Source organism: Thunnus maccoyii, chromosome 1, assembly GCF_910596095.1.
Source record: "Thunnus maccoyii chromosome 1, fThuMac1.1, whole genome shotgun sequence".
In the NCBI taxonomy this organism is placed as follows: domain Eukaryota; kingdom Metazoa; phylum Chordata; class Actinopteri; order Scombriformes; family Scombridae; genus Thunnus; species Thunnus maccoyii.
In genome coordinates this window covers 16735717-16763661 of record NC_056533.1, presented here as the reverse complement: position 1 = coordinate 16763661, position 27945 = coordinate 16735717, and the positions used below count along the sequence as shown (strand labels likewise).

The window sequence follows — 27945 nt, the reverse complement described above, 5'->3', positions numbered from 1 at the left end:
CTATGGTGAAAACAGTAAATCAAATGAGGGTGGTGTGAGGACTGTATTCTCTTTATTCTACATCTGCCTCTGACATTTGCTGTTAGTTCCTGGTTGGGATTGTTAAGTAGCATCGCTGAAATGCAAAGAAGAAAACAGAATAAGATGCCGTTTTGTTTTACATCATCGAGCAGTAACGCAGGTCAAAGCACTTGAGCCCCGCAAGGCAAAACTGCCGTCCGAGCATGTTGTTTTTACAATTCAAATGAAAGCCAATGATTAACTTGTAATGTGCAAAGTGTTTCAGCTGGAACTGTTTGCACACAACCTGAGAGGCTGAATCTCCGTCACAGTGACAGATAAAGATTCACCTTGAAACTGAGCTAGAAAGAAGAGGATGTTCCAGAGAAAAATGGAAATAGAAGAGAGACGACACATCGTCTCCGTTGGACAGATAACGCATCAAACGCACACACATACACATCAAACACTCACACACACACACACATGCACACAAACAGCTTTGATGGGTTTTTCTCTGGTTTTGACAGACCAAAGAAGAAGTTAGATGTATTTCTCTCTGCTGTCAGGTTGTGTTTATGTGTGTGTGTGTGTGTGTGTGTGTGTGTGTGTGTGTGTGTGTGTGTGTGTGTGTGTGTGTGTGTGTATGTGTTAGGCTAGGGGGTAGGGTGATATTATCTCTGTCAGTCTTTATATTTGACACCAATATCTCACTCACTGTCTCTTTGGACCACACAGAAACACACTGCAGAAGAGTGCAAACTCGAAAAACAAATATTTGAAACATATGTCTTATTTATAGCGAGAAGCTTTTGATTCAAACTCGGATCATCTCGTTTCCAAAGGGTCTTTGTTAATTCTGAGAACATAAAAAACATATTGACAGACAACTGACTCAAGAGTTTTGTTCTCATTCCAGCTGGATGTAAGTGCCTGATAGAAGGAAAGCTGAACTTATGAGAAATAAAAACAAGGATTCAGTTAATGAGGCAAAGCTCACACATCATGATGATGCCTTTTGAGCAGAATGATGTATGTGCAGAGTTTGACACTAGAAGGTCATTTTCACATTCATCTCCTGAAAGTGTTTAAAGGATAAGGCTGGCAATTTCCTATATTTTTCTTATTGTCAACAAATCTCATGTGCAGAGCCAATCCAACAATTAACTGATTCTACTTACAATTATTGTGTGTGTATCCAAAGCCTGATATATCACATTCCTCTGTGCTATAGACCTCCATTCTTGTCCAAAAACTATTAAAAACACGTCAGTGAGTCACACTGCTGCACTGGGTGACATGTTCCTTCAACCCTGAAGACAGTGACTATGGTAATTTGTTTAGAAACGGCTCCAAAGTGTAAAAATAGCGATAAGATAGTAACCCGCCACTAGTACAAAGTCAAGAGGTGTCTTCAGGGATGAAGGAACATGTCACCCAGTGCAACGATGTGGCTTATTGATGTGTTTTTAATAGTCTTTGGACAACGATGGACGTCTACGGCACAGAGGAGTAGGACTTTGATACATGCACAATACTTGTAAGTAGGATGAATTCATTGTTTGTTTGGTTCTGCACATGAGATTTGTTGAGAATAAGAAGAATATAGAAAATCAGCAGCCTTGTCCTTTACGGTGTGTACCTACGAACAGGATTTGTGACATCACAACTAGTTTGAAGCCAATATGCAACTTATACAGGTGTGATGTGGAAACTTGAAGCCTCCAGTACACAAATATTGAGAACTGACTTTACAGTGGAGTAGGAGACATCTTGTGTCCAGCAGTTAAACTTCTGAAAATGAATATTATTTGCACATTCATAGCTTCTGGATTTTTAATGGAGACAGTCATATAAAAAATTTCTAACCAGCTAATTGAACTTTTCTTATGGAAAAATCACATCAGACACAAATTATTAATCACAGCAGAGTATTTTTTTTATGTGTTTAGGTGTGTTTAGGGTAGAATGTGAAGCGAATTTATGTCTCTGTTGGACTTTTGATGCCGTTTTGTTCATATTCTCCAAACAGTGGACATGCCAACTTTACAGATGTTAGCTTCAGCTTGACAGCCACATGTGCACTGACTGTGTGATGTGTTTATTTACATCACAGCTCAGACACCGACTGTTCTCAGAAGTCACCAGGATCTCCAGTTGTCTGTTATTTCCATCTAGCCTCTTCTTTTATCTCTGCATGTTTATGAAGCGGTTTCACAGATGCAACACATTCTTTGCTCAATTTGAAAAAATTTGAAAACAAACTTTAGTCAACTCGCCTTCTCCTCAATTCACAGCACCTAGAGCCTGTGTGCGCCCACTCACGTCCTTCCATTGATTTTTGTTTGCAGCTACACTACATCTAAAATTCACTTCACTGTCTGAACACACCTTTAGAGAACTCTTCACCGTTTTTACACACACATCATCCTCGTCAAATGCACACACACACACACATTGTTTCTCTCTCTCTCTCTCTCTCTCTCTATATATATATATATATATATATATTTTTTTTTTTTTTTACAAACTGCAGTGTTTGAATACTTCACTCAGTTCATTCTCCAACTGAACGTCTCTTCCTTTCTCGCTCACTCACTCACACTCTCACTCTTTTTCAAACATATTTTATCTCTCGCTTACGCATACACACTCTTGCTTGTGCATATACAGAACACACACACATTGATAAGAGTGTGTGGATGCAGCAGTGTATGAAGCATACAGATTGCTACTTTGGATGCAGTTAGACGAGCCTACAGAAAGAGGAGCACGAGGAGACGAGAGGAGGGAAATAGTTCAAAAGGCAAGTCAGCACTCCTCCTCCTCCTCCTCCTCCTCATCTCACTGGCTCCCTCTTCTCGATTTATTCTCCCATCTGCTACCTCTGCCGCCTCTGTTTTCCTCCCTTTCTCTCCTCCTTCAACAGCTTTTCTTTCCATCTGCTTTACCTCTCTCCTCATTCTTCCTGTTGTTCCTCCTTTTCCTCCTCCATCTCTTCATCTCTTATCATTTAGATACATTTTTCCTCCCACCTGCCTCTGCTCCTTCTCTCTCTCTCTCTCTCTCTCTATCTCTCTCTCTCCTTTCCTCATTCCTGATGTAGATTATTTTGCCTACATCTGCTTCTCTCTCGTCCTTCTCCTCCTCCCCTTCGTTCTCCATCTCCCTCCCATCTTTCCTTCTTGCCTCCTGCAGTTAGATACACAGGTGTATCCAAACAGCTTGGTGCTGGGAAAACACACACACACACACAAACACACACACACACACACACACACACACACACACACGCACACACACAGCTGTATCATTTGCAAACCAAGTAATTTGCTGTAAATTCTTGTTTGAGCATACTGCGAACACGCCTCCCCATGTGTGTAATGCTTGGTATTCATCAAGCGAAAACATCTGTGTGTGTCGTTTTTAACTCTACTTGTGAGGACCCCGGGTCTTCACAAGAACAGTTGAATGTAGTCCACAAGAGGATGCATTTTTTGTTTAGGGGGTGAGGGATTAGAGGTTAAGGGTTGAGGCTCACTGCAATATAATTAGTGAAAGTTAATGGATTGTTCCAGCAAGTGGAAAACCTCCTGTGTGTGTTTGTTCTCATTAGAATTATTTATTTCACTGATCATAGGCAGTGCATCTGTTATCTGTGAGCATTAATGTCTCTGTCAAACCTAAAAGCAGAAAACCCAAGATGAATTGAAACAGACTGAACTGTAATTTAAGCCCTGTGTGGACAGGATTAGTCTTCTGAATGACGTCTGAGATATAATTACTAACATACGACGTCTTTGATTTCATGGACCCCTTCAGAAAAGATTAGAATCACTGTGTCCATGACCAATCTGGATGAGTTTACTTTTTTCAGTTAAATATTGATAAGACAGTTTTATCAGTGGTTGGTATCCTAAAGCTGTTTGACAAACACTGGGCTCTGTATGGAGCCATGTGGCGCCTGTATCCCAGAGTTTTGGGTTTTTGTGGATTCTTGTTTGCATTTCAATGAGCATATCACAAAACTGGCTCAGTTCTGCCTCTTTTATCTAGCAAATATAGCAAAGTTCAGACCCACCGTTTCATTTCAGCATACCAAGAATGTTATTTATGCCTTTATTACAGCCCACTCACATTAATTCTCTTTTTACTCGTATAACTCACTCAAATTTAAATTCTGGTTGCTCAAAATTCAGCTGTCAGGCTTTGAACTCAGATCAAACCACATCTGCTCAGATTTCTCCCAGTTTATTCTCCTTACACCGGGTCCTACTATGTTTTAGAATAGATTATTGTAATCACCTTCAAGACACTACATGACAGAGCTCCAACACACATTGATCTCTTATACTTAACTTTACATAAAATAGTCGGTTTTTGCATTTTGTGTGTATCTGTTCAAATTTCAGCTTTTGTTCCATCCTGTTTTTATCACATTAATATATATAATTTATCTTATCAATTTTCTGTTTTAATGTGCTACCTAATATACAGAACTTTGTGAAAAAAATTATTTAAAGCTCCACAAATAAAGCTTATTACCTTAGAAATGACCTAACCTACACTGGAGAAACTAATGTCTTCTGAAAAGCTTTATTTAAGGCTTTAGACAGTACAAAAACCAAAAAGTACTCTTTCTTTTCAAGGGTAGATATTCCCCTTAGGCCCTATTTTGTGCGTGCGTGCGCTCATGTACTGCCATCATCATGATAATAAACCCATAAGAAGACTCGTCCAATATGAGTCCCCTCAGGTGTCAATGAATCACCCTCTAAATAACCATTAAGAACTCAGCAAGGGATTGAAGACGGCTGTAGATGCAGCACAGCTGGCGTTTCTTTCTCTGCCTTACTCACACACACACACACACACACACACACACACACACACACACACACACACACACAGACACTGACAGCAGTGATTTACATGCCACTCACCAATCTCCACTAAACCCAGAGTTATGCTCATGTGAGGATGTGTCGCTATAGCTGTGCTGTGGACGCAGGCAGTGTACAGAGTGGTTTAGGTATTTAAAGATGTAGCAACACTAGATGGCAGTAGTGTTTGTTATTTCTTTTTTTGTACCCAAATCTTACATTATCTCTCAGTCACTTTGTGATAACGTGGCAATGCTGACAAAGAGAGGGTCTGTGCTAGAAATGGAAGAGCTAATTTGTCAAACAGTATTGAGAAGGACCTGTTTCATGTTGTCTCCACGATTGACTTCAGTGCAGCAGTGGAAACAGGTTTCTATGAAGCCTGTGAAGACTGAAAATACAGTTCAATTTCTAACAGATAACCTCAATTGTTTCAAAATCAAATCGTGGCGTGGTAGGTGTTCCTCAAGCATTTTGAAGTCATCTGGGAATCTAGCAGTAGATTTATATTGATATTTGTTAGTAATTTACTTTACATACATGTACTCGCACACCATTAGCTGTCATATGGGAGTGAGTCACACCATGCTGTGTTAGCTACTCAGCCTGGAAATGAGAAAATTCACTCAGGCACGACCAGACAACCCAGAAAAGAGGACCCCACTAATTATTAACATACACTTACACACACACACACACACACACACACACACACGAACACAGATCTAACCCGCTTACATGGCTACAGCACAGCAGCCAATACTCAAGGGAAATTAATTACCATGCCATACACACACACACACACACACCAACAGAGACATGCTGAGGTAGGCCTAATTAGGTGTCTGATAGCATAGACTTAACAGAATTGACCACCTATACACACATGCAAGTGCACACATCCATGCTCTTGCATATCAATGCAGAAAACTAGCATTTTACAGTCAATCCATTGCACTTCATCCACTGTCTAGTGACAGGTTTCATGTCCTTTCTTCTTCTTGCTTCTCTATTTTTGTGTTTCTCTGCTGTGCTTCCACTCTGTGCCTCATTTCCTTTCCTTGCACATTTCTGTCGTATCATCTATGTCCTGCACAAAGCCTTTTATGTTTAAAAAAAATCTTCTTTTCTTGGGCTGATAATGACTGCATGTTTGACATTTTGCACAATTCAAAGATTAGCTTATTTGTGAGGTCACATAAAGGTTAAAAAAATGAAGCACAATACACGAGTATGTGCGCACTAGGCATGAGCCCATAAAAATGTTATAATTTGATTTTCCTCAGTACTTCACTGACTGTAATATCTCATTTAACTCACAGAATGTTTCTTTTTAAAGGTCCTGGACTCCCTCGGGCCTGCAGGTGTTTGAAGTTATTCTGGCTGATTAGATCTCTGTTCTGTTTGAAAGTGGTTGGGGCTATGCAGAGATTTAGGTCACTGGACTCTTAAGGATGGACTAATAAGAATGATACAGGTGTAATTTGTCCCGCCCTAACAGGTGCACCAAAGCCAACAGGGGAGTGAGAGAGATGTCTATCAAACACAGTTAACACCCGCCCACACAGTCCTGAGAGGAGGTCTAATCAGCTAAAATTAGTGAAAACATCTGTGTGGGCGTACACAGCATTTAAAACTTGTTTAATTGTAAATATATGAATAAATGCAGTTCCGCCTTTTATAACTGTATTTACAAAATACACTGAAAATTATGTAGTGGTAAAATTATAATTTGAACAAAATAAGATGCAATTAAATAATCAACCTCTCTACAGTAGAAAAAGTTATCATGTTCCTCGCAGATAGTGAGGCTGCGTTGTGTCTGGTGGTGTGGAGTGAGGAAACACAGGACGTTCCACTTCAGAAATAAACACAGTGATCTTGATTAGGGCTGCAACCAATAATTATTTTCAGTATCAATTAATGTGTGGATGTTTTTTCCCTGATTAATCGTTTAGTTAATCAAATTTCAGAAAAAAGTGAAAAATGGAAGGCAACATCTTCTAATTGCTTGTTTTTTCCAATCAACAGTTAAAAACCCACAAATATTCAGTTTACAATGATACAATACAGAGAAAAGCAGGAAATCCTCACGTTGGAGAAGCTGGAGCCAGCAAATGTTTGCCATTTTTGCTAGAGACATGCAGGACTTAAAGTATTAACTGATAATCCATGTAGTTGTTCATACATTTTCTGATCGTTTAATCCTGATACTCTGACCCTGCATGTGTTGGTAGTGTGTTCATTTTTGTAATCAGAACAATTCAATAAATTGTGTGTAGAGATATCAGAATGAAAGAGAATAAGGAAAGGAACGCCACAGTGAGAATGTCAGGGGGGGAAAAACAAAATATGGAAGAGAGTATGACAATGAGTGGAAGAGGAGGCGGCTGCTCAGGGAAAGAGAAAGAGTGTCTGATTTTTTTTAATTCAGCCAGTCTGCATGTTCCTAATGAAACCCATCTAATGTTATTCATGAGTTTTCCTACTGTGCCCGCAGTCCAACCATGGACCTGCCATCCAGAGGACCATCACTTCACACAACATCTGACAGAGAGACAGAGAGAGAAGAATGAGAGAGAGAAAAAAAAGCAGCGAGGAAGAAAGTGAGAGAGAGAGAGAGAAAAGGATGAAGAGAGGGAGGGAGATGACAGAGGAAAAAAGGGAACATAATAAAAGAACATGACAGAAGATGAGACCGATGTGCTTCATGGGAGGGAGGGATGATAAAAATCTGTATGAAAATGAGTAATCCTTAAACAAGAAATTACAGTTTTGTGTTCATCACAGTTGCATACTAACGACCTGAAGGAGACTGAAGTTTATATCTTTCTGTTTTCTCTCGCTGTCTTTTCCTGTTTTGATCCTTTCTGCTCTGTTGTTACTGACCTCATCTATATTTGGACTACATTAAATCAGTGTGTGTATCATACTGTATGTAGCAGTGTACGTTCCTCAACTATTGTTGGTTCTTGCCTAGAGGCCAGAGCAGAGTCGTCTCTGTGTATTTGAATCATGAAGTAATGTAGTGTGTGTGTGTGTGTGTGTGTGTGTGTGTGTGTGTGTGTGTGTGTGTGTGTGTGTGTGTGTGTGTGAAGTGAACAGATTGTGTGTGGGTGTATCATGTTTGCTAATCCCAAATAAAGAGCAGTGAGCAGTCAGTTGAATGAACACTTTGGTTGAACTGTTGGACTATGGGATATTTCTATAAAAAGAAAGACAGTTTTGTTGTGGTTGTTTTTGTTGTTGTTGAGCTATAGTGATGTTGATCAGCAGAACTACACACACATATATTTCAGATGGCCTCCAAATCGAGCGGCAAGTTGTAGTCAACGTCAGTGTTACACATTTTCCATCCGTCTCTGCTACATGCAGTAAGCAAAGAGTGAAAATATTTGTTATATATTGTTAAGTCTCGCACAGCCCCTTACAGAGAGTAAATATTCAATTATGTTTAGCCAAGATATTTCCTCTACAGTCCTGCTGGAACACCTGAATCATGTGAATATTATCTATACAGTGATGTATACTCTGTGTGTGTGTGTGTGTGTGCATGTGTGTCTGAGTGGATACCCTATAAATGCTGAGAGCTTATCAGCCCGGAGGCGGTCACCATAACAACAGTTGCTGCGGTGCAACTGTGCATTAACGTGGCTTAGAAACTATATATACATACATTATTGAACTGCAGTGCCCTTAAGGGATAGATACCTCAATATAAACTGTATGGCAAAATCTCTGACTATTGGCAGTTTTTTTATTATCTCCCTGTATATCATCAGATTGCCTAAACTTTTTATAAATGATGTCATAAAATATTGGTAACCCTCAGAGTCTCAGTGATTTCAGAGATGTGTCTCTGATTAGATGGATGGTTGTGGCTGCCAGCTTTGCACAGATTAGACCTGAGTGAAGACATTTGGGAAGAGCTGTAAATTAATATAATGTACAGTCATTAAACTCATCAAGTGCCAGTTTTACAATATTTGTCAAAGTGAATAATCTCTTGCTTGCCTCATGACCGACCTTCATACAGTGATTCATTAGAATTAATGAATTACTTTATTAGATATACAAGATTTCTTTCCAACAGACAAAGAGGCCGAAAAGGAAGAAAACACTCACTCTTTATCTTCACTGGAGGAGGTAATAAACATAGGATAAACATTTGTAAACATTTATATACAAATAATGTAAAACAAAATTGTTATTTTGAGAGTTTTTCACTGAATATGCTCTGCTCTGAATATTGTGTGTGACGCCTCTCAGCTTTTCAATGACGTGCTGTTTTCAGCTCCTGTTTTCTTCATGGCATTGCTTTAGCATTACAAACACTACGTCAGCATGGATGCCCACAAACATGTTTATGCACGTTAAAGTCAAACACCATTACATTGTAGCTCCTTGATGCATTTAATGATATTTTTCTGTTCCAATAGTTAATAAAAATGAATGCCACAATAGTTACGTTTCTGCAGGATTCCATTTTCATGATGAAATTCATTTTAAAACTGATTTTTAACAGATACCGTCCATGTTCACCCCATAGTGGACGTTGGAAATCTCCCAGATATCAAACGACATGTACAGTAACATACAGTGTGACTGTGTCGGCATGTCAACATAACTATGTCAACATTTCCCACAATGTTAAGCTACAGGGGAACAAGTAAAGAACTGGAAAGGGGGTCGTGGTCAGCATCAGTCTTCCTCTTAGTGATGGACTTCCTGCAGCTGGCAGCCTGTGATGTGACCAAACTTTTAGTGTCTGAGTTATGTTCACAGTTCATCTGTTGAAGCTGCGCAGGACCTGGCTGTGTTTAGGTCTGGGCTGGTCGTATCTGTTGTTATTGCTTTGCGTCTCATGCTGGAGGCATGTGTTTCTTTTTAACATGTGGGTGGCTTCCTTGTTTCTGTTAGATCTCAACATGACAAGAATAGCTGTGTTTTCATGAACCTCCAGGTTCCAGTCTGGAAAGGTCAAAGCAAATAGGACACAGCGGCATAACAAGATTGTTTGAACACAGGAAAGGGAGGACAAGATGAGATGGACGGAGAGGGAGGCTGTGAATTATAGAAACTAGGAGGGTGAGGAGAACAGAAAATAAGTGTTTTGGAAATTTGTCAAAGTCTGTAGGGTTCTTGAGCCAAATACAACAGTCCAGTCTAGTCACACACTGATAGACGGTCATAGGAAACACTTAACTTCTGTCGCTAACATTGACAGGCAACAGCCTTCTGTCAGATCTGTGTATGTTCATATTATATGCCTGCTTTTGCCTTTAAGGTTCTTATAATGTCATCTACAGCATTCATAATTATGTCCAATCTAATCAAATGTCCCATATTCAGTGTGATAAGCCCTGGGCTAATGTATTTACATCCATCATAACATGTTCTCCATTACCTCATTTTGTGTGCCTAAGCTCATAAAACCATCCATTGTCGGATTTAATTAGCAAAATGCTATCATTTTGTCTTTCTCTCTCTCTCTCTCTCTCTCTCATATCATATGTTAAACCAACCAGAGTGACATCTTTCTGTATATGAGCTCATGCCAAACAAGCCTTGGGCTCTTTCACTAAGCCTGACTCCTCCTATGCTTGTATGCTGTAGTGCTGGAATGACACTAGAAAAAAGTGAGAAAAAAAACTTTACGCACACACAAAATTAAATGTAAGGTGACAAACATTGTGAGAAGTCAGTTGTTCTTTGTACTTAGGTATCGGAATTACAGCGACTTTAAATATAAGATGGAATAAGAGTTGTGAGACTGAGCATCTAGCAAACGTGCCTCAGTGAAGCCCAGAAAAACTGTAAAATCAGATTAACAACCTGTACAGACACACGGTCCAAAAATCTGTTCATACGTAGGGGAGAGTCAAGGTTGTAGACTTAAAAGCTCGATTTGTGTGGCGTCCCCATCCTCTTGTGGTCTGAGGCACGTACCGTGAGATCACGATGTCCTTGATTCGATTGCAGTTGGGGACATTTGTCACATGTCACCTCCTTCACTGTCTCCCCGTATTTATCTATCTGTCTCCTTTCTGCCATATTGAAATCTGATTTTTAAAGAGAGAGAGCAAATATCATCTCAAAGGATTATGTAAGTTTAAAAAATAATTATAAGCCAGGTCAAAATGCATTCAGGTAAAAGGAATAAATCTACGGAACAATCAATATAAATAAAGGTTTATTTACTGTCCGGCTGATATCTACAAATTTTCGGTCATTACTTAAGTCTCTATTTGACATTAATTTATTAATTTGTGGCTGTTAAAGCACCTGAGTTCATTTATGTGTTTAGTTTTTATTATTATTTATTTGAACTTAACCCACATAAAGATCAGTTAATATCTGCTGTCATCTCAAGTATCTAATTAGGGGAAAATGCCCCAAAACCCTGCTGCAATATTATATATTGTAAGCACAATGCCTATGTTAATGTCTGTATGCATCATACTGGCCTCTGCACACACACACACATACACACAGGCACACAGGCACACACTGTTCCTGAAAGTTCCTTTGACTCAGATCTTGTCTTGTGTGTGTGTGTGTGTGTGTGTGTATGTGTGTGTATTTTAGTGGTGCACTTTCTACTGGCTGTAATTGGCTACGTGAAGCAGGCAGACACTGCTGAGCCCTGGCTTGTAATCAGACTGACAGGCAAACCGGAAAGGACAGCAGTGTCATTCTGAGAAACACAGCAGACCTTGGAGGCAGGCAACACACACTAGCGCAAGAAAAACCAAGCATAAACACCTCTAGTGGACACACGGCAAACGCACACGGGCGCTCAGGCACATACCATGATGCTAACAGCCTGTGACAGTGAGGAAAGTTTATCTAATATATTGCTCTTAGAATACAATCTGGAATTAGGTAGATAAAACTAGATAATAGATACACACAATCAGCTTAATATAGCAAATAGCAAAGGTCCTTACAAGGGAAAAGGTCAAGACATTGACAGGAAAGCATGCTTGGGTGGATATGTGCATCTATTTGGTCATGTAGCAGCTTAACTATGACCAGAACTGTTTTGTATTTGGAGCAGGGGAACAGGTTTTATTCAAACAATAAAATGGTGCAAGAGAAATGAATGTCTGACATCACTGATTTCAGAAATCTAAAATGCTGGTCCCATTCCAGCTCACTGAGTCGTTCACTTCCAGAGAAAATATTTCCCTACTTCTGGCCTGGAGAGCTTTCTGATAACTGTGAATCAGCCTCTGAATCCTTTTCACTGACGGTTTTGTGTGCCAGATGTCTCTGCATGAAATCAATGGATGGACAATCTGTGCAGAATTGAACTCTTTTTGTCTGTTCTTCTGTCTAGGCGTGAGACCTTGTTGAGGTGTTCCCAGTGCAAGATGGCTCGCTACTGCAATATCACTTGCCAGGTATAGTGTGCACGGGTGTGTGCGTGTGTATGTTTGTGTGTGTGTGTGTGTGTGTGTCAATTTGTTGAAATGCCTGTCTCCTGCAGAAACAAGCATGGTCTGGCCATAAGAGAGAGTGTAAATGTCTGCAGAGCCTCCTACCCAGAATTCCCACTGACTCAGTCCGTCTGGCTGCGAGGCTCATCTTTGCCTTGGTAAGTTTCTGGAGTCTTTCATTGGCATTCGCGGTTTGTGTCTCACACTCAAAGTAATGTGTACAAAGATACAATAAAAATGTGTCATAAACACACTCTTTTGGTTGGACTGCACATCTTCAGCTGCGTTGTAAAAACTTTATTCATTGTACATTTTTGTAACATTCATGTTTGCACTTAATGTGAAGAATACAACCCTTCTGTTGAGAACATTTCACATGCTCTGGCTCTTTATAGCAGTTTTTATTTGTTACTGAGAAGGTCAGTTTCTTTTAGGTCAAAGGATTTCATCTCACGGCCAATAATATGCTACAGGGAGTCCTACAGCCTCCTAATAGTGCAGTTAAAAGGTGAAACAATAGCAGAAGAATGATGTTTTAAAAGATGAATTACATGCTTGGCCCCACTTTGTCCTTTGTCTTCCAGTTAAGTCCATCGAAGAACAGTAGTGAGGAGCTCTACACTCTAGAGGAGCATGAATCACGTAAGTCTATCCTCCAAGACTGTGTGTGTGTTGTTTTTTTTTGCCTGAGTGTGATTCCAGTGCATAAAGACAAAATGGTTGACGTGTAGGAAACATGATGAGTGGATATCTGTCTCTGTCTGAGTTGAAGTGTGTTTGTGCTAAAGCTCTTTTGAGACGTTGTAAGAATCTCATAGGGATTTTTATATTTTACAGACCTGAGTTCCATGTCTGAGCAGAAGAAACAAGGTCTGTCTCAGCTGGCGTCCATGTTACAGTTGTATCTGCAACAGGAAGTACCGGACCTTGCACAGGGGATGACATCAGCACTGCCACCTTCCTGCCAAGAACCCCTCAACCTTATTGCAAAGGTAGGCTAAATGCATGTAAACACATTATTTATATTTTTTTGTATGGCACATACTGTAGACGAATAAACACCGTGGCACACTTATACACACGAGAGTACAGATACTCAAATATGGATATGCCTTCTCCTGCACACAAACGCAGACAGACCGACTCAAGCAACTGTTAAATGCTTTTAGCATCCCCTGCCGTGCTTGGACGTACCCCAACATATGTCCAAGATCTTCCCAGCATCAGTGATTAGATCACTGTGTGTGTGTGTGTGTGTATTCCCAGAACAACCTGAGGTCTTATTCTCTTAAAACACACCAGCTGCCTTCACAAGAGTTTAAACCGCAAATCGTTACGTGTGCAAGGATGTGTTTGTCTGGATTTCGCTCTACCTCTGTTATCTGTTAGCTTGTGTGACTCCTCTCTGAGATTTCATGGCCACCAGGTATTTGAAATCCAACGTGTGTGTTTTGTTTGTCCCACCTCAATGGTTGCATCTATGAGCACGTCTGAGTATTAATTGAAAGCAGCCAGTTGAATGAGCGGAGTGTATTTCCATAAAACAAACGTTGAACGTTGCCAATGAGCAATACTCGCCCATAAACTGCATGACATGAGTTTTACACTCAAAAAAATAAACCATCTACTTATATCATTTAATGATTTTTCAATATCTAAAACATAAATTGCATTTGACTTTATGGTCAAAGTTCAGTTTCGATGTTCCAAAAAACATCATTTCAAAAGTAAGTGTAGGAAGGAAAAGACTTCAACATTCCTGGTTAACATTGTGTGCTAAACATCAGCGTGTTAACATTGTCAGCATGACAACCACTGCCACTTCTGCATTTACTTCACTATGACTGCTGAGGATGAAACAAAAACTTTGGAAGTTACAATTAGGTTTACAATAAGCATTACAGTCCCACAGAGCTGCTGATATGGCTTTAGACTCTTAGTCTCATTGTTTCCTTCCTTTTTTTTTTTTAGAGCAGAGTCTCTGTAATACTGGTACTGTGGAATTTAATGTCACAGACACACACACGCATTTTTGTTTTGCAGATTTGTTTCCATGTTTTTGCATAATTTATTAAAAAATATGGAGTGGGAGAGAGAGATTGTAATATCTTAGGTGAGATATAGGAGGTAACTGTGTGTGTGTGTGTGTGTATGACTGTATGAGTGTATGAGTGCGTGGGATTGGATTGTGAAGCTGGGAAAAGCTGCTGATTAAATGTGTTTCAAGATTCCGATGGGAATTGTATTCTGAGGGAGATGAAGAGTGAACAACACTGAGTGGATTAAAGAGAAGAGGAGTGTGAGAGAAAAAACGAGAGGGGAACAGAGAGAGATGAGGGATGGAGAAGAGAGGAGGAAGTCATACATCGTGAGGGAGGAGAGAGATTAAAAGAGAGCAGGAAATGTACAAAGTGTGTCACAACGTGAAATGTAAACAAGCACCGGAGATGATATCCTGACTAGATTAGCAACTTTATGAAAGTCACTCACTGAAAATGAATTTGTCAGCCAACATAAAACGTCATTCGGTGGTTCCTTTCAAAGACAAGGACTGAGGGAATGAGATTTGAACCATTTAAAAGTTAGTGTGTCTGCAGTGTTTTTGCTGTTTCTGTATATGAAAGACAGACACAGCTGGGGTCTGAATGATAGAGGAGGAAAGAAACCAAAATGAATAACAGAGGATGGTGTTCTCAAAGTTGAATACCAAGTGATCTGTATGCATTTCTAATGTTTGTCTTTTGATGGGTATGTGCGTGTTTACATGTGTGCATTTGTGTGTGTGTGTGTGTGTGTGTGTGTGTGTGTGTGTGTGTGTGTGTGTGTGTGTGTGTGTGTGTAGCATTAAGCACAGTCATTCCTGAGTGAAAACAATCACACACTGACATATAACATATGGTGGTCAGTTGGGTAAATCCCTCCTGCCCATTTACACACATTCACACGATATCTCTCAGAGGCTGTACGCCATATAATCCTATTACTGAAGCTGTGAAGCCTCTGTTGCAAAGTGGTGTGTGTGTGTGTGTGTGTGTGTGTGTGTGTGTGTGTGTGTGTGTGTGTGTGTGTGTGTGTGTGTGTGTGTGTGTGTGTGTGTGTGTGTGTGTGTGTAGAAAGTAATGGACACTGTAATTAAAGTGTAGTTTTGAATTCACTTTTAATTGCTCCTCCGCACACTCACAGAATTCACTCACTGTTTTGTTTTGTTTTGTTTTTTTTATCTTATTGAGGCACATTGTAGATTTTGGCTTTCAAATCAGTTTTTGTTGTTGGTATAAACAGTGAAAGCCGAGATTAAGAGCTGCATTTTGAAAGCTATAAGAGCTGTTGTGCTTCTCCCCGAAAGAATACCTTTGTACAGCTACAAAGGCTATGGAGAAACAATGTGGAGACCACAAGAGCTGGGATTGGTTCCTTGTTAAACTACCAAGTGCATGATGTCACAGTTCAGATATTATTATAGGATATTAGCTTGGTTTGTGACCTCATGGATGATGTCACAGTTCAGATATTGGAGTTGGAGTTGACCTCATAGAGTATATGATGTCACCAGCTCAGATTTGGAAAGTTTTAAACAGACCTGCAAAATGTGAAATCGATCGAGCTGAGGTCGACTAGGCTCCCTTAGATGGATTGGACACCAAGTTGAGTTGCTGAAGTATCTCCAGAGAGTTTCCCACTCTGGAGATCAGAGTCAGCGTTCAATAACTGGGCCTTGGGAAAACTGTGCTCGACCCGTGTTGGTACCCCACCTCTGTCGCTGTGTGATTGAGGACCCATTCCATCTTCGTAGCTGGTCCCTGCACACTTTAACATCTGTTTAAAGTGAAAGCAGGCATTACAATATGTAATGTTCACTAATCTGACTACTGTCCAGCATCCTCATGGTTTGGTTTCTCAGTTAAACACTGTCAAAGTTGAGTAGCTGATTTGTCTTTCCCGCTCTGGAGATCAGAGTCAGCATGCAGTAACCGGGTCTTGGGAAAGCTGTGCTCAACTCGTTTAGTTCCACCACCTCTGTCACTGTGTGATTGAGTACTTAGTCCATCTTTTAATCTGTCATGTTATTTGGATACATAATGATTGCTTGACATGCCTTGATGATTTGTGCCACATCCATTTAGAGTTGAGGAGGTGCTTTTACAATCAGCTGGTTAAATCCTCAGCTGAGTTATTACTAGAGCTATGAATCAGTCCCTACGCTGGAAGAATCTACTGTGTTGTGTTACAGCAGGAAACACTTTGATGAAGAAGTATAAATCCAATCCACATACTAAAGTCTCTTATTATAATGTAACCCTCCATTGCTGTCATCTGAGACCTTTCCTTCAGTGCTGTGTTAGAGGCGTTATTCAATAGGGCAGCCCTGTATAACACAATGCAGGTGCACACTCACATGGTCAATGTTAGTTTGATTACTGTGGATGTTGCAGATGAGATGTTATCTTCGAATTGACTTTCTGTGAATGAGAAGTAAGAGGGTCCAACTGTCTCCAACCACCAGCAAAAATCCTACAACAAGCACACATAAACTCAGAGCTGGGACCTTTATTTCAAACAGACACTTATATGATTGTGCATAGAATATGCACTTATAAACTTATGGGAAAGGATCAAAAGGAATTTGTTTTTGAATTTCCTCTGATGGCTTTGGAAGTTCAGTAAAATAAATGTTTAGTTTTTACTATATGAGGAGCGTTACTCTTTCTTCATGGATACAGAAACTTGTTGGTCTCAGAGCTATTCAGACTGGATTAGATGTGAATTTATCTTTCTTGGATTGTCGTGTGTTTGTGCTCTCTTGGTCTGGATCTTCTCTTAAATTAATTTGAGCTATTCATTGTTCTGCTTCACTGTGCAGAATGATGCAGAGTTTGACACCAACAGGCTGTTTTCACATTCAGCTGCTCAAAGGGGAAAGTTTCTCTGTACTCATTGAAAATCTGATTTTTATGAGCAGGATTTGTGACATCACAACTAGTTTGGAAGCCAATCCTGGTCCAATATTCAACTCACACAAGTGTGATGTGGAAACTTGAAGCCTCCAGTGGTCAAACACTGAGAATGGACTTTACAGTGAATTAGGAGACATTTTGTGTCCAGTAGTTAAACTTCTGTATTTGCATATTCACAGATTTTGGGATTTTTAATGGTGGAGAAGGAGTAGATGTAATTTTAATGATTTCTATGTACTTTTTGTGGAAAAACTATATAAGACACACATTATTGTTTCAAGTATTTTTATATGTCTTAATACATGTCTAGAGGGGATCTTTAACTAAAAGCAGTGCAAAATCAGCTAGTATAATTTGTCAAGAGCTATAAGTGTAGTTCTTAGTGGCACTTTGTCATCAATAGGGGGCACTGTGATTGCATGGACATTTCTGTACTGGTAGTTTAAAGGAGTAGGAAAATCCATTATTTTACTATCTTTCTTTATCCTCTCTCCTGTCTTGTCTGTGGACTTGTAGTGTTTTCTGTTTCTCTCTCAGCTGCTTTAACTGTCCATGTATCTCTCTCTCCTCTCGATCCCTGTATCTCTGTCCGTCCTGCTTCTGCCATGTCTCTCTCCTCATTATTCTTCCCTATATGTGTAGGTCTCCCAGTTTCTTCCTCCCCCTCTTTCTCCCTTCCACTCCTCTCTCTCCTCCTCCTCCTCATCTCCTCCCCTCATGCTCTCTCTCTCTCTCTTTAATGGCTCAAGTATATAATAAATGAGGAGTTTATTATTGTGTACTTGGAATGTTCAGTGTGCTTAACAAAATAGGTCATTACTGTTTGTGTGTGTGTGTGTGTGTGTGTCTGTGTGTTTGGGGGGGTGTCTAGTCTTTTACAGTGGGGGAGTGTTTTGTGCTATAAAATCATTCTTTATGCTAATGGCTACTGCCTCCACAGCAGACTAATAGTGTGATACAGACACACACACACATGCACACTGATGCACAGAATGAAGTAATGCCACATCATTACTGCTCTTGATACACCCGAGAGAGGCAACGATGGAGGGAGGGCGTGTGTACGTTTGTGTGTTACATGTCCTGTGCAGCCATGTGCTGCAGACAAACTGCAGTGGCATATATGTGTGTGTGCACCAGGTTCTGGTCCATTGTATGTTGCTTCAGTCTACAGTAGGGTTATTTGTATGTATGTGTGTGTGTGTGTGTTTGTTTGTATGTGCGCACATTCGCCTGTTGGTCAAACTGCGGTGGTGCAATAAGCAGTGACAGATGAGATCTGGCCACGGCACATTTTATTGCTTCCCTCAAGCAACTTCCCCTCTCTGGAGTGGAGTGTGTGTGTGTGTGTGTGTGTGTGTGTGTGTGTGTGTGTGTGTGTGTGTATTCCTCACATTGTGGGGACATAAATCTGTTCACACAGTCATGTTATGGGGACTCGCCTCCCTTATGGGGACAAAAAGTCCCCTTAACATTAATCATTCATTTTAGGGTGAAGACTTGGTTTAAAGTTAAGGTTAGTTTAGGGTTAGGAGTCTCCAGGAAAGTAATGTAAGTCAATGTAATGTCCTCTGAAGTGATGGAAACACGCCTCTGTGTGTGTGTGTGTGTGTGTGTGTGTGTGTGTGTGTGTGTGTGTGTGTGTGTGTGTGTGCAGCAGAATAGCCTTTATATTTAAGTTTAAACATACTTCTTTATTTTTGTGCATGTTTTAGTATTCCTACATACTACATGCTATTGTGTTTTATGTGCACTTATCAGCCTGAGTGCGTGTGTGTGTGTGTGAACTTATTGTTATGCTGCATCAGCCCTTGCTGCATTGAGACCCATTTCTCACACACACTCTTACATGACCGGCATGTTACCCCATAAAAGACACACACACACACATACACACACACACACCTCACTATCTGCTCCGAACCTGCTCCTCTGCGTCTTGTTCTCTCTCTCTCATCCTCATCCATTTGCTCTCTGCTGCCTGACTATCATTTCTCTACTTCACTGACACTCCCTCTTCTCATTTGCTCTTGGGCCAAGTCTCTTAAACTGTAGCTTTTTATATGAGTGTTATATATAGCTTTTGAAAGACACCTCACAGGCCTGGTTTTTGTAACAGGCCAATGCCAGCATTTGAATTTAAAAATCTTACATGGCCTGTAAAATACCAGCGATAAATGACAAGCTTTACAGCACAACATGTAGTGCCTATTCAAAAAGGGTGATATACTGTTTCATAAAATCCAAACGGTGAATCCTCTGCATACATTTGTGCTAAACTTACACGGTACACAGAAATGAGCATGCGTACTACTGTATAGTGGATGGTATAATTATTATTATACCAACAATATAATTATAAGTAGATGGGCAGTTTGAGAATGACACAGAATATATTTTTTCTAATACAAACTGGGAATCAGCAGCTTCAGGCAACTGGAAAGCACAGCTGCCACATTAAGCTACATAACACGCCTCATCTACAGCACATTCCCAACAAGGTGTTCATTGTCTCTTTTAGAATTCTCCGTGTGTGTTCATTAACACATTTACACAATGTCTTCAGATACTGGCAGGTGTAAGACAAAAAGCCAGAGTACTTCATTCAGTCGGGGATAAAAAATAAAATCTATGACTTTGCACAATAACTGTTCTCTTGAGTCTTATCTTAGAAGAAAAACTTTGGCAGGCTTTTTCATAGTGTGGGTTGGGTCCCAAAGTTGTACTATGTAAAGTACAACAGTAGGCAGAAGATTTAAGTGATGAAGAGTTTCAGGATGGATGCAGAGGGGGAAGCAAATAAGGAAGGAATGAGAAGATAGGTAAATGTAAATTAAAATAGGACAGGATAAGAGAAAAATGTATTTGATAGTTACAAAACCAGTATCATAAATCTTAACTTAATGTATGCAACAGAAAATTAGGGCATTGTCCGATCTGAACTCATATTTACCTAAATGCTGATTAAATATGTATCTGATTTACTGTGTAGACAACTAAAAGACAACAAATACATTTTGTGCATTTTGTTGGCTTTACTTGATCTGGATAGTAGATCAAGCTTATCATCAAATGATAAACTTCAGTTGTTGATATGATGTGAACGAATGTTTCACTGGGAGAGTTCGGCTGATCATTTTGGAGTTGTTGGAACTACAAAAACACATTTCTTCCCTCACAAATGACCTTTGACCGAATACAGACACACAAACATGGCAACAGACAAGTTTAATAGACCTTTTTCACAGCAGACATTTTGACTTGTCATAGCAGGAAAACACAGGTGTTACTAATAATATTAACAATGACTCAGTTTAGGTGTCAATAGGCAAAGCCAGTAAGCCAGCATGCACGATGTGAGGACCCTGATTTTCCTGGTATGACGTCTTAAAATGTCTTTGTAGGCCTTTAAGTTTCTCAAGGATTTAACATTAATTAGTGCCGGTTGATATGATCTGCCACCAGTAATGTTTGTCAAATTTAACCAGTGAAAGAGACGGTCAGTGCCGGCTAAAAATGAGAAGCTGAAACCTGAATGTTTTATACATGGCCACTCTTTGAGAGAGGGAGGCAAGATAAAAGATTACTTAGCAGCTGAGTTGAGCGAATCCAGGTATTTTTCCAATCTGGTTGTCAGAAATCAAATTCACTCACACCACTTCACCCAAATAATGTTTCATGTTCACATACTCTAATTTTTACTTGTATATGCAGTGAAATGGTCACACTGTGGAGCACATTAGAGTATATTTAAGAAAAAGAAGAAAAAAAGCATTTAATTGGGTTTATTTTAGCCGACACCAATCTATTAAAATATGTCCGGATTGGTGCCGATACCATCCTTTGTGTTGACTCAGGACATTTCTAAAGAAAAGGAAAATAAAATCTTGTGAAAGTCAGTACCTACTCTCTCAGATGAACTGGCCAGACAAACGACATCAGAAAGGGATTCAGGAGGAACGGGTGGAGATGCGGAGCAGCAGAAAGTAGGTAAAACGGGTGAAAGAGGGAAAAAGGGAAAACTACAGAGACAAAGGGCAGAGAAATAGGGGATAAAATAAAGAAGGGAATGAGAGAAGAAGGATGAGAAGCGAGTGAATGAAGGGTAGGAGCGGGGAGTACATATTGGGCTCAGTAAAAGGTTTTAAAGTTGCTTTATTTATGGTTATGTGTGTATGAAGCTGTAACTAGGACTTTTGGGAAACATTCACAAACATGCGCACATCAAAGACACACACACACACACACAGGCGACTCTCTATGGAAAAGTATGTTGTATTGTTTATTACCAATAGAGATGATTTATCATAGGCTGCATGCAGACACACAAACAACTACCTGATGTTGTGTGAATGTGGAGCCAATAAATTTACACCCGTGCTGAAAACTGTTTTGACTTCAATTACACGAGCAGAAATGAGTGTGAGTGTGTGTGTGTGTGTGTGTGTGTGTGTGTGTGTAATTTTCTGTGTGTTCACTCTCTTTTTTTTGGTTGTTATGATTTTCGGGATGTGTGTGTGTGTGTGCGTGTCTGGGGTTGTTGTAATATAACTTGTGTATATCTGTGTGTAGGTGTAAATCTCTGTGTGCAGATGTGTGAGTGTAACTTGGTGTTTGTGTGTAGGAGTAATTTATTCTCATGGCTTTCCTTTTATATTTATTGGCCATCTGTTGAGCGGCTAAATGGGATGCAGACACTGTCAAACCAGCATACCTTAACAAATGGCAAAGTTATAACCCTACAAACTTGATGCGTAGGAGAAAATATATCTTATCCAGAAGTACAACAAACTTTTTTCTCAAATAATTACTTTTTTTTTAGGAAGTAAGAAGGGAGGGAAGGAAACTGAAAAATGAAAAATAAACAATGCAATGAAGGAAAGTACGAAAGAATATTGCGTTTGCACATTTCGGCCTCCTACGTTTGCGTGTTCCCGTGTCTTTGTGCGTATGAGTTTGCCTGTCTGTGGTGTATGAAGTCATTACAATAATCCGTATGTGAATGTGTTAGTATGTTCAGCCTTATCTCTCTAACATTTCCCTGGTCTGCCGTTGTAGCTGGCAGTGCCATGGGCGCTAGCTAATTAGCTTAGGCTTTGCGTAATCACACACACACACACACACATACACACACACACAGCTTAGTGTAATGACTTTAAGTCCATCATGAATGCAGTCAGTAGACAGTCACAGACAGTATAATAGGAAGAGAGAATAAAAACCATTTGTTTAATTGACTTAGATTGGCTGTATGTGTGTGGGCTCATGGGGAGAGGTGAAGAGGAGGAAGGGAAAAGAAGGATTGTAAATAAAGAGAGCTAATAGAAAGGAGGAAAGCAGGCATGGACTTGGAGAGTGTTCTAAAGAGGAGTGATAAAGGGAGGAAAGGGAGAAATGGAAGCAAAAAAAAGACAAGAGAACAGTAAAGGGATACATCAAGTAGTCAAATCAAGAAGTGATGGGAGGAGGAGCGACTGAAGTTATGAATAATTTTAAATACAAATCTGGATTCGTTGTTCAGTTCTGCAAAGTGGTTTGAACAGCAATATGTTGCAAGAGATAGGCATGTGTATGTGTGTGTTTTGCATGTTCTAATGTGTTGAGTGGGTGTGTGTGTGTTAGTTGGGGGTGGGGTTGGCTAATGAACAGCTTTTGGCTCCAGCTGCGACAGCCACTATCTCTCTCGTCTCCTTTATCCTCCCTCACGCTTTCTCTGCTCTCTCCTCTGTTGCTCCAACATTTACAGTAATTACTGTTGTTTGATGGTTCAGAGGGATGGAAACAGGGATAGTGGCTGATAAAATACAAATACACAAAGTGTGTGTGTTTGTGTATTTTGTCTAATTTCCTAAATGTCCTCCTGAGGGATGTTCCAGAGGTGAGATTCCTAAATCAGGTTTATCTCACTAATGGCCCTTTTACGAGGACTCTATGACCCAGGAAACACTCATGTCTGCTGATGGGGTGAAAGGGTCTGCATGTGTTTTTCGACTTGGCAACATGAACCTACTCCTGACCATTAAAAAGAGTCTGAAACTGCTCAGCTTTGGAGGAGCTCAGCTCTGGGAGAGGGTAAAGATGGCCCCGGTAGCAACAAATAGGATTATTATATATTTACTCTGACTGTAAGATATTTAAAGGAATAGTTACTCGTGACATTTTGGGAAAAATGCTTATTAGCTTTTTTTTGGCTACAGCCAACAGTCAATTAGCTTAGCTTAGCACAGGACTGGAGCAGGGGAACTGTTAGACTGGCTCTTTTTCTGTTAATATAATTAAAAGTGTCGTTTTTTCCATTAACATCTAATAAGGTGCCCAAATAAAATAAAGATATACACCAGTTAATTAGTGCTGTCCACCATGTTGAATCGTACAAACAGATTTGTTCTTAAGAGGCATGTGTGAGTGATTCTTAATTTCTGTGACACCACAGCGCTGCTCTGATTACACATCATTGGCAGCTGTATTAATATTTTCTAATTGTTTCAGGTCCCCAAACTACTGACACTCCTAAATTTGTTTTGTTTTCGTCTGCTGATTTCTGAAAGCAGGATGTGCACACAAATGAAGCAGAACAGTTCGCCTTATATGGACATTTTAGGAGTGTTGATTATGCTAATGATCAAATCTCATGAACAGATGGCATTCATCAAGCTGAAACAAGCGATTAACGACAAGTTCAGGCAGTTAAGTTTGGTGAGCAAACCTCACAGAAAAATGAGTTTTAGGATAAGAATATAAAAATGTTTTTGCATTAGTACCAGTGTAATGGTGTTTTATCAGTCCCTTTACACAGGACAAATAAAAGACTGTATGTTTAATAACAGCACAGGCTATCCGTATATGAAGCACCATATTACTGGCTCCATTACAAATACTGATACTGCACAAATAATGATTTTAGAGGTTTATTATTTCAGTCATATTCAACACCTTGAATTTTAATGAGGCAGAAATCCAAATCCAAAGGCTAAAACAGTCCATCTGACATACTGTAGATCATATAGTTGTATCTCTGCCCTGATGCCCAACAATAACAAATACCACTTAATAATATTAACATACAGGGATTGAGAGGGATTCAACAACTTGGACACCTGTACAATATATTACACTCAGTTACAACTGCTCTATAATAGATCCCAGCTTTTGATCCTATAAATAGCTGTTAATATTATTGTGTCTAGTCCCTGTATGTAGAGCAAATTATTATGTATATCACCTTTTCTTAGAATACAATGAAGTTTTGATTATACAGTATATGTGTTGTGTTTTTTTATATTGCATATCAAAATTGTTATTCAAGTATTTCCAACAGGCATGTAATGAATCACACACACACACACACACACACACACACACACATACACACGTTTGGAGCAGGATGGCCAAGCTAATGCGTGATCATATAGCATGGGATGTTTTTTAATCTTATCATAACAGTTTGACTGGCCCATCGGGAAAAGTGCAGGTAGCGTACTCCAGATTGTCAGCCTATCACTTAAAGCAATACTTTTTTGTTAGATTTTACAGCTTATGTTCTGGTGTTTGCTAAATTGTTGTTTCCTGGGTAATTAAAATTGTACATGGTTGTATTTAATGATGTATACAGATAAAGATACATATATTTCTTTTTGGAAGATTTTGTAGATTTTTAGTCTTCACCTGTTTTATCTACTGTTATAACATCGCTGTTTTGAATCCTCACTGTGGATTGGTTGGCAGATGTCCTTTATTTTCTTGAAACAGACAGAGGCAATATAATGCTGATGTAGGTGTTTGTTTGAATCCTCATATCTTTGAGGTTGGTAACGCTCTGTATGTTTTTATATAATCTAGATAATTAATAGAATCTTTCTTCAGTCTGTAGTAGTGGATTTATTATCCTGTTTTCCTTCTTCTGTCTGAATACTTCTGACATTCAGTCTGCTGCCTGTCATGACAAAGTACAAGTTTACAGATGTGACCAATGAAACCAAAAAGTTTTTTAATTTATTTGAAATTAATTGAAAAGTTGAACTGAGGTCTATATGAGTTTGGTTGACATTATTTCTAATTTGTGAGGGTGCATATAGAGAAATGGAATGTTTTCATTCACGCATCCTTTTGTTGGTTCCACTTACAAACCGATTTATGAAACTTGGATTGACTGACTGATATTAGAAGAAATTAACCCTGAACAAGAATCAAACCCACGCATTGTCCAGTGCACTGCAGCGGTGATGCCAGTCCTAAGGAAATGGGCAACCAGGAATGTCCTCCTTATGTCTATTTGACTAATGTAGGCTCAAGAAGATATTCTATTGTTGCCTTTTTCAGCATCATGACCCTCAGACACTTTTTATTGTGCTCTCAGGTGTACATCATCATTTTTGGAGAATCTCTGCTAAACCTGCCCACACTGCAAGACATGTTTGTGTGAATACAAGTGATGTAGTGAAGACAAAACCTTAGCTTTAACTATCTTAGTTAAGAGTGGCAGCTTTGTGAACAGGTCTTCAGACAAAATTCTTAGCTAGCACCATCTAGGAGGACCCTGAGTGGTAGACTAAAGTACTTTGTTCACCACTTTGAATTCGTGGGTAGCACTTAAATTACGTGTCTCATGGGGTTTGACACTCTCTCCAAGACGATTAATAATGTCCTTGCTATTTCTGATGATAACAGTTGCTGTGGCTAATTTATGGAACAACAGTAGGTCTCTTCCTTTTTTGTGGCATAAAGCAATTAAATACAATTCCCCATGAAATCTGAAGCTCGTGACAGAAAATGTAAAATACAACAAAGATGCTGGAGGAAACCTCCACTCTCCTGGTGTCGGTTTCATTTGAATATGGTAATGATGCATGTCTCAGCATGAATTTGTTTATTAATAATTGCTGAAATGCTACATGTAGCACCTTAAAGTCTGAGTTTGGCATTTTGAGTGTATAGTGTGTACATGTTTTTAGAAATTATTTTACTGCTCATTGTACTGAACACAGATAGTTACAGTATTTACAATTCATTTGCATAAGAATGCAGGAGGAAGGGAAAAAACCATCACTGTGTTTATTATATTTATCAGTACTGTCTGAAGTATAAAGTAAGTTCATATAGCAAATGACATATGCAATAAAAAGTAATGTGATACTTTATTGAGGGGTAGTAGTTTTTGCTTTTCCCTCCACATTGAGGTCACAACACAGGATCAAACTGTAGCTGTTTTGTTTTTGGACTCTTCATCAGGATGGATCCTTCATTAAACAAGCTTCAAATATAACATTTTAGAGCAAACCTTGGTTTTATGTGAGCTAAAGGTGTTCAGTCATCCACCTACCCATCCTCTCTCTCCCGCAGCTCCTGTCTGTCTCTGCTGGTCATTAACGAGTTATGTAAAGCTTCCATGAAGGCTGTTTCTTGTGAAACAAAGAAACTGAAGCCTGTAAAGTATCCAGCTGAAGAATGCTTAACCATCAATCCTTTTATTTCCATCCTGAATATAAATGAGTTTCCTCAGGGTTCATTCCCTCTCTCTCTCTCTCTCTCATTCTCATCTGTCTCTCATCTTCCCTTTTTCTGTCTCCTCTTCTTAAACCACAGCCAAGCAGTAAAGCCTCAGTTCTATTCAGGGACAGTAAGACACACCTCGCGGACTTTCAAGTGCTCAAGTGTACAGAGTGTGTGTTTGCGACATTTGTGTTTTTGCCATCTTTTAAAGTGCAAATGTGTGTACAAAACTTGGAAACCCCAAAAGCCTATTTGCTGCACCTCATTATGGAGAGGGTTATTTTTAGAGTCAGGGACCAGCAAATAAATGTATGTCTGCTTGTGTTTTATGTGCGTTGAATTGTTGTCCCACAGCGGTTGCAGAGATGTGAGCTCAGTTGCATTTTGTAGTTGTGGTTTCTGCTCTCTCCTTTTTAATGGGCATTCATGCTGTGCTTCCTCTTGTTAAAAATCAGCAGCTCATCAGGAACACAAATAAGACCATGTGAGTGTGGATGCAAACATACACACACATTTTAGTCTAATTGTCTTATTTCCCTGCTTCCTGTACACAGAAGCAAAAAAATAAACATTATTGTTGTAAGTAACTGTTAAAATTAACTATAATTTCTGTACTAACAGGGAATTACCTTCTCTGCAAAATGTCAATGAACAATCACAGTTATTGGGGGGAAAAAAAGACAAATTTAAAAACCTTATGTGTACTCTCATCTGTACGCTAAATGTGAAGCTACTGCCAGCAGCTGGTTAGCCTAGCTTAGTACAAAGACTGGAAACAGAGGGAAACAGCTAGCCTGGATCTGTCCAAAGTTAACAGAATCCACCAACCACCACCTCTAAAGCTCACTAATTAATATTTTATATCTTAGTTTGTTTAATTTGCATAAAAACTGAAGTACAAGAATGACAAGTTTTGGTTTGACAGTGTGTTTATGTGTCAGACATGTTTCTTGGCTGGTTGCCTGGCAACCTCATGGAGACATCAAGACTCCAGGTAGTCATTGCACCCTTAATTAGCACATGTTAATTAGTGAGCTTTAGAGGTACTGCTAAGTGATTTTTTTTCATGTGGACAGAGCCAGGCTAGCTGTTTCCTGTCTTTATAGTAAGTTAAGCTTCTGGCTGTAGCTTCATATTTAACGCACCGGTGTAAATGTGGTAACGCTCTTTTTATTT

General features: G+C 39.5%; 1 protein-coding gene across 1 annotated transcript in view; it reads left to right on the top strand.

The window, feature by feature from the left end:
* The window catches only part of smyd3 (SET and MYND domain containing 3), a 90632-nt gene that overhangs the window by 8180 nt on the left and 54507 nt on the right, over positions 1 to 27945 (top strand). The window contains exons 2-5 of the mRNA XM_042414688.1: positions 12226 to 12289; positions 12376 to 12483; positions 12910 to 12967; positions 13163 to 13317. Of these exons, the coding sequence (XP_042270622.1) occupies positions 12226 to 12289; positions 12376 to 12483; positions 12910 to 12967; positions 13163 to 13317 (385 nt within the window). The remainder of the gene's footprint in view (positions 1 to 12225; positions 12290 to 12375; positions 12484 to 12909; positions 12968 to 13162; positions 13318 to 27945) is intronic.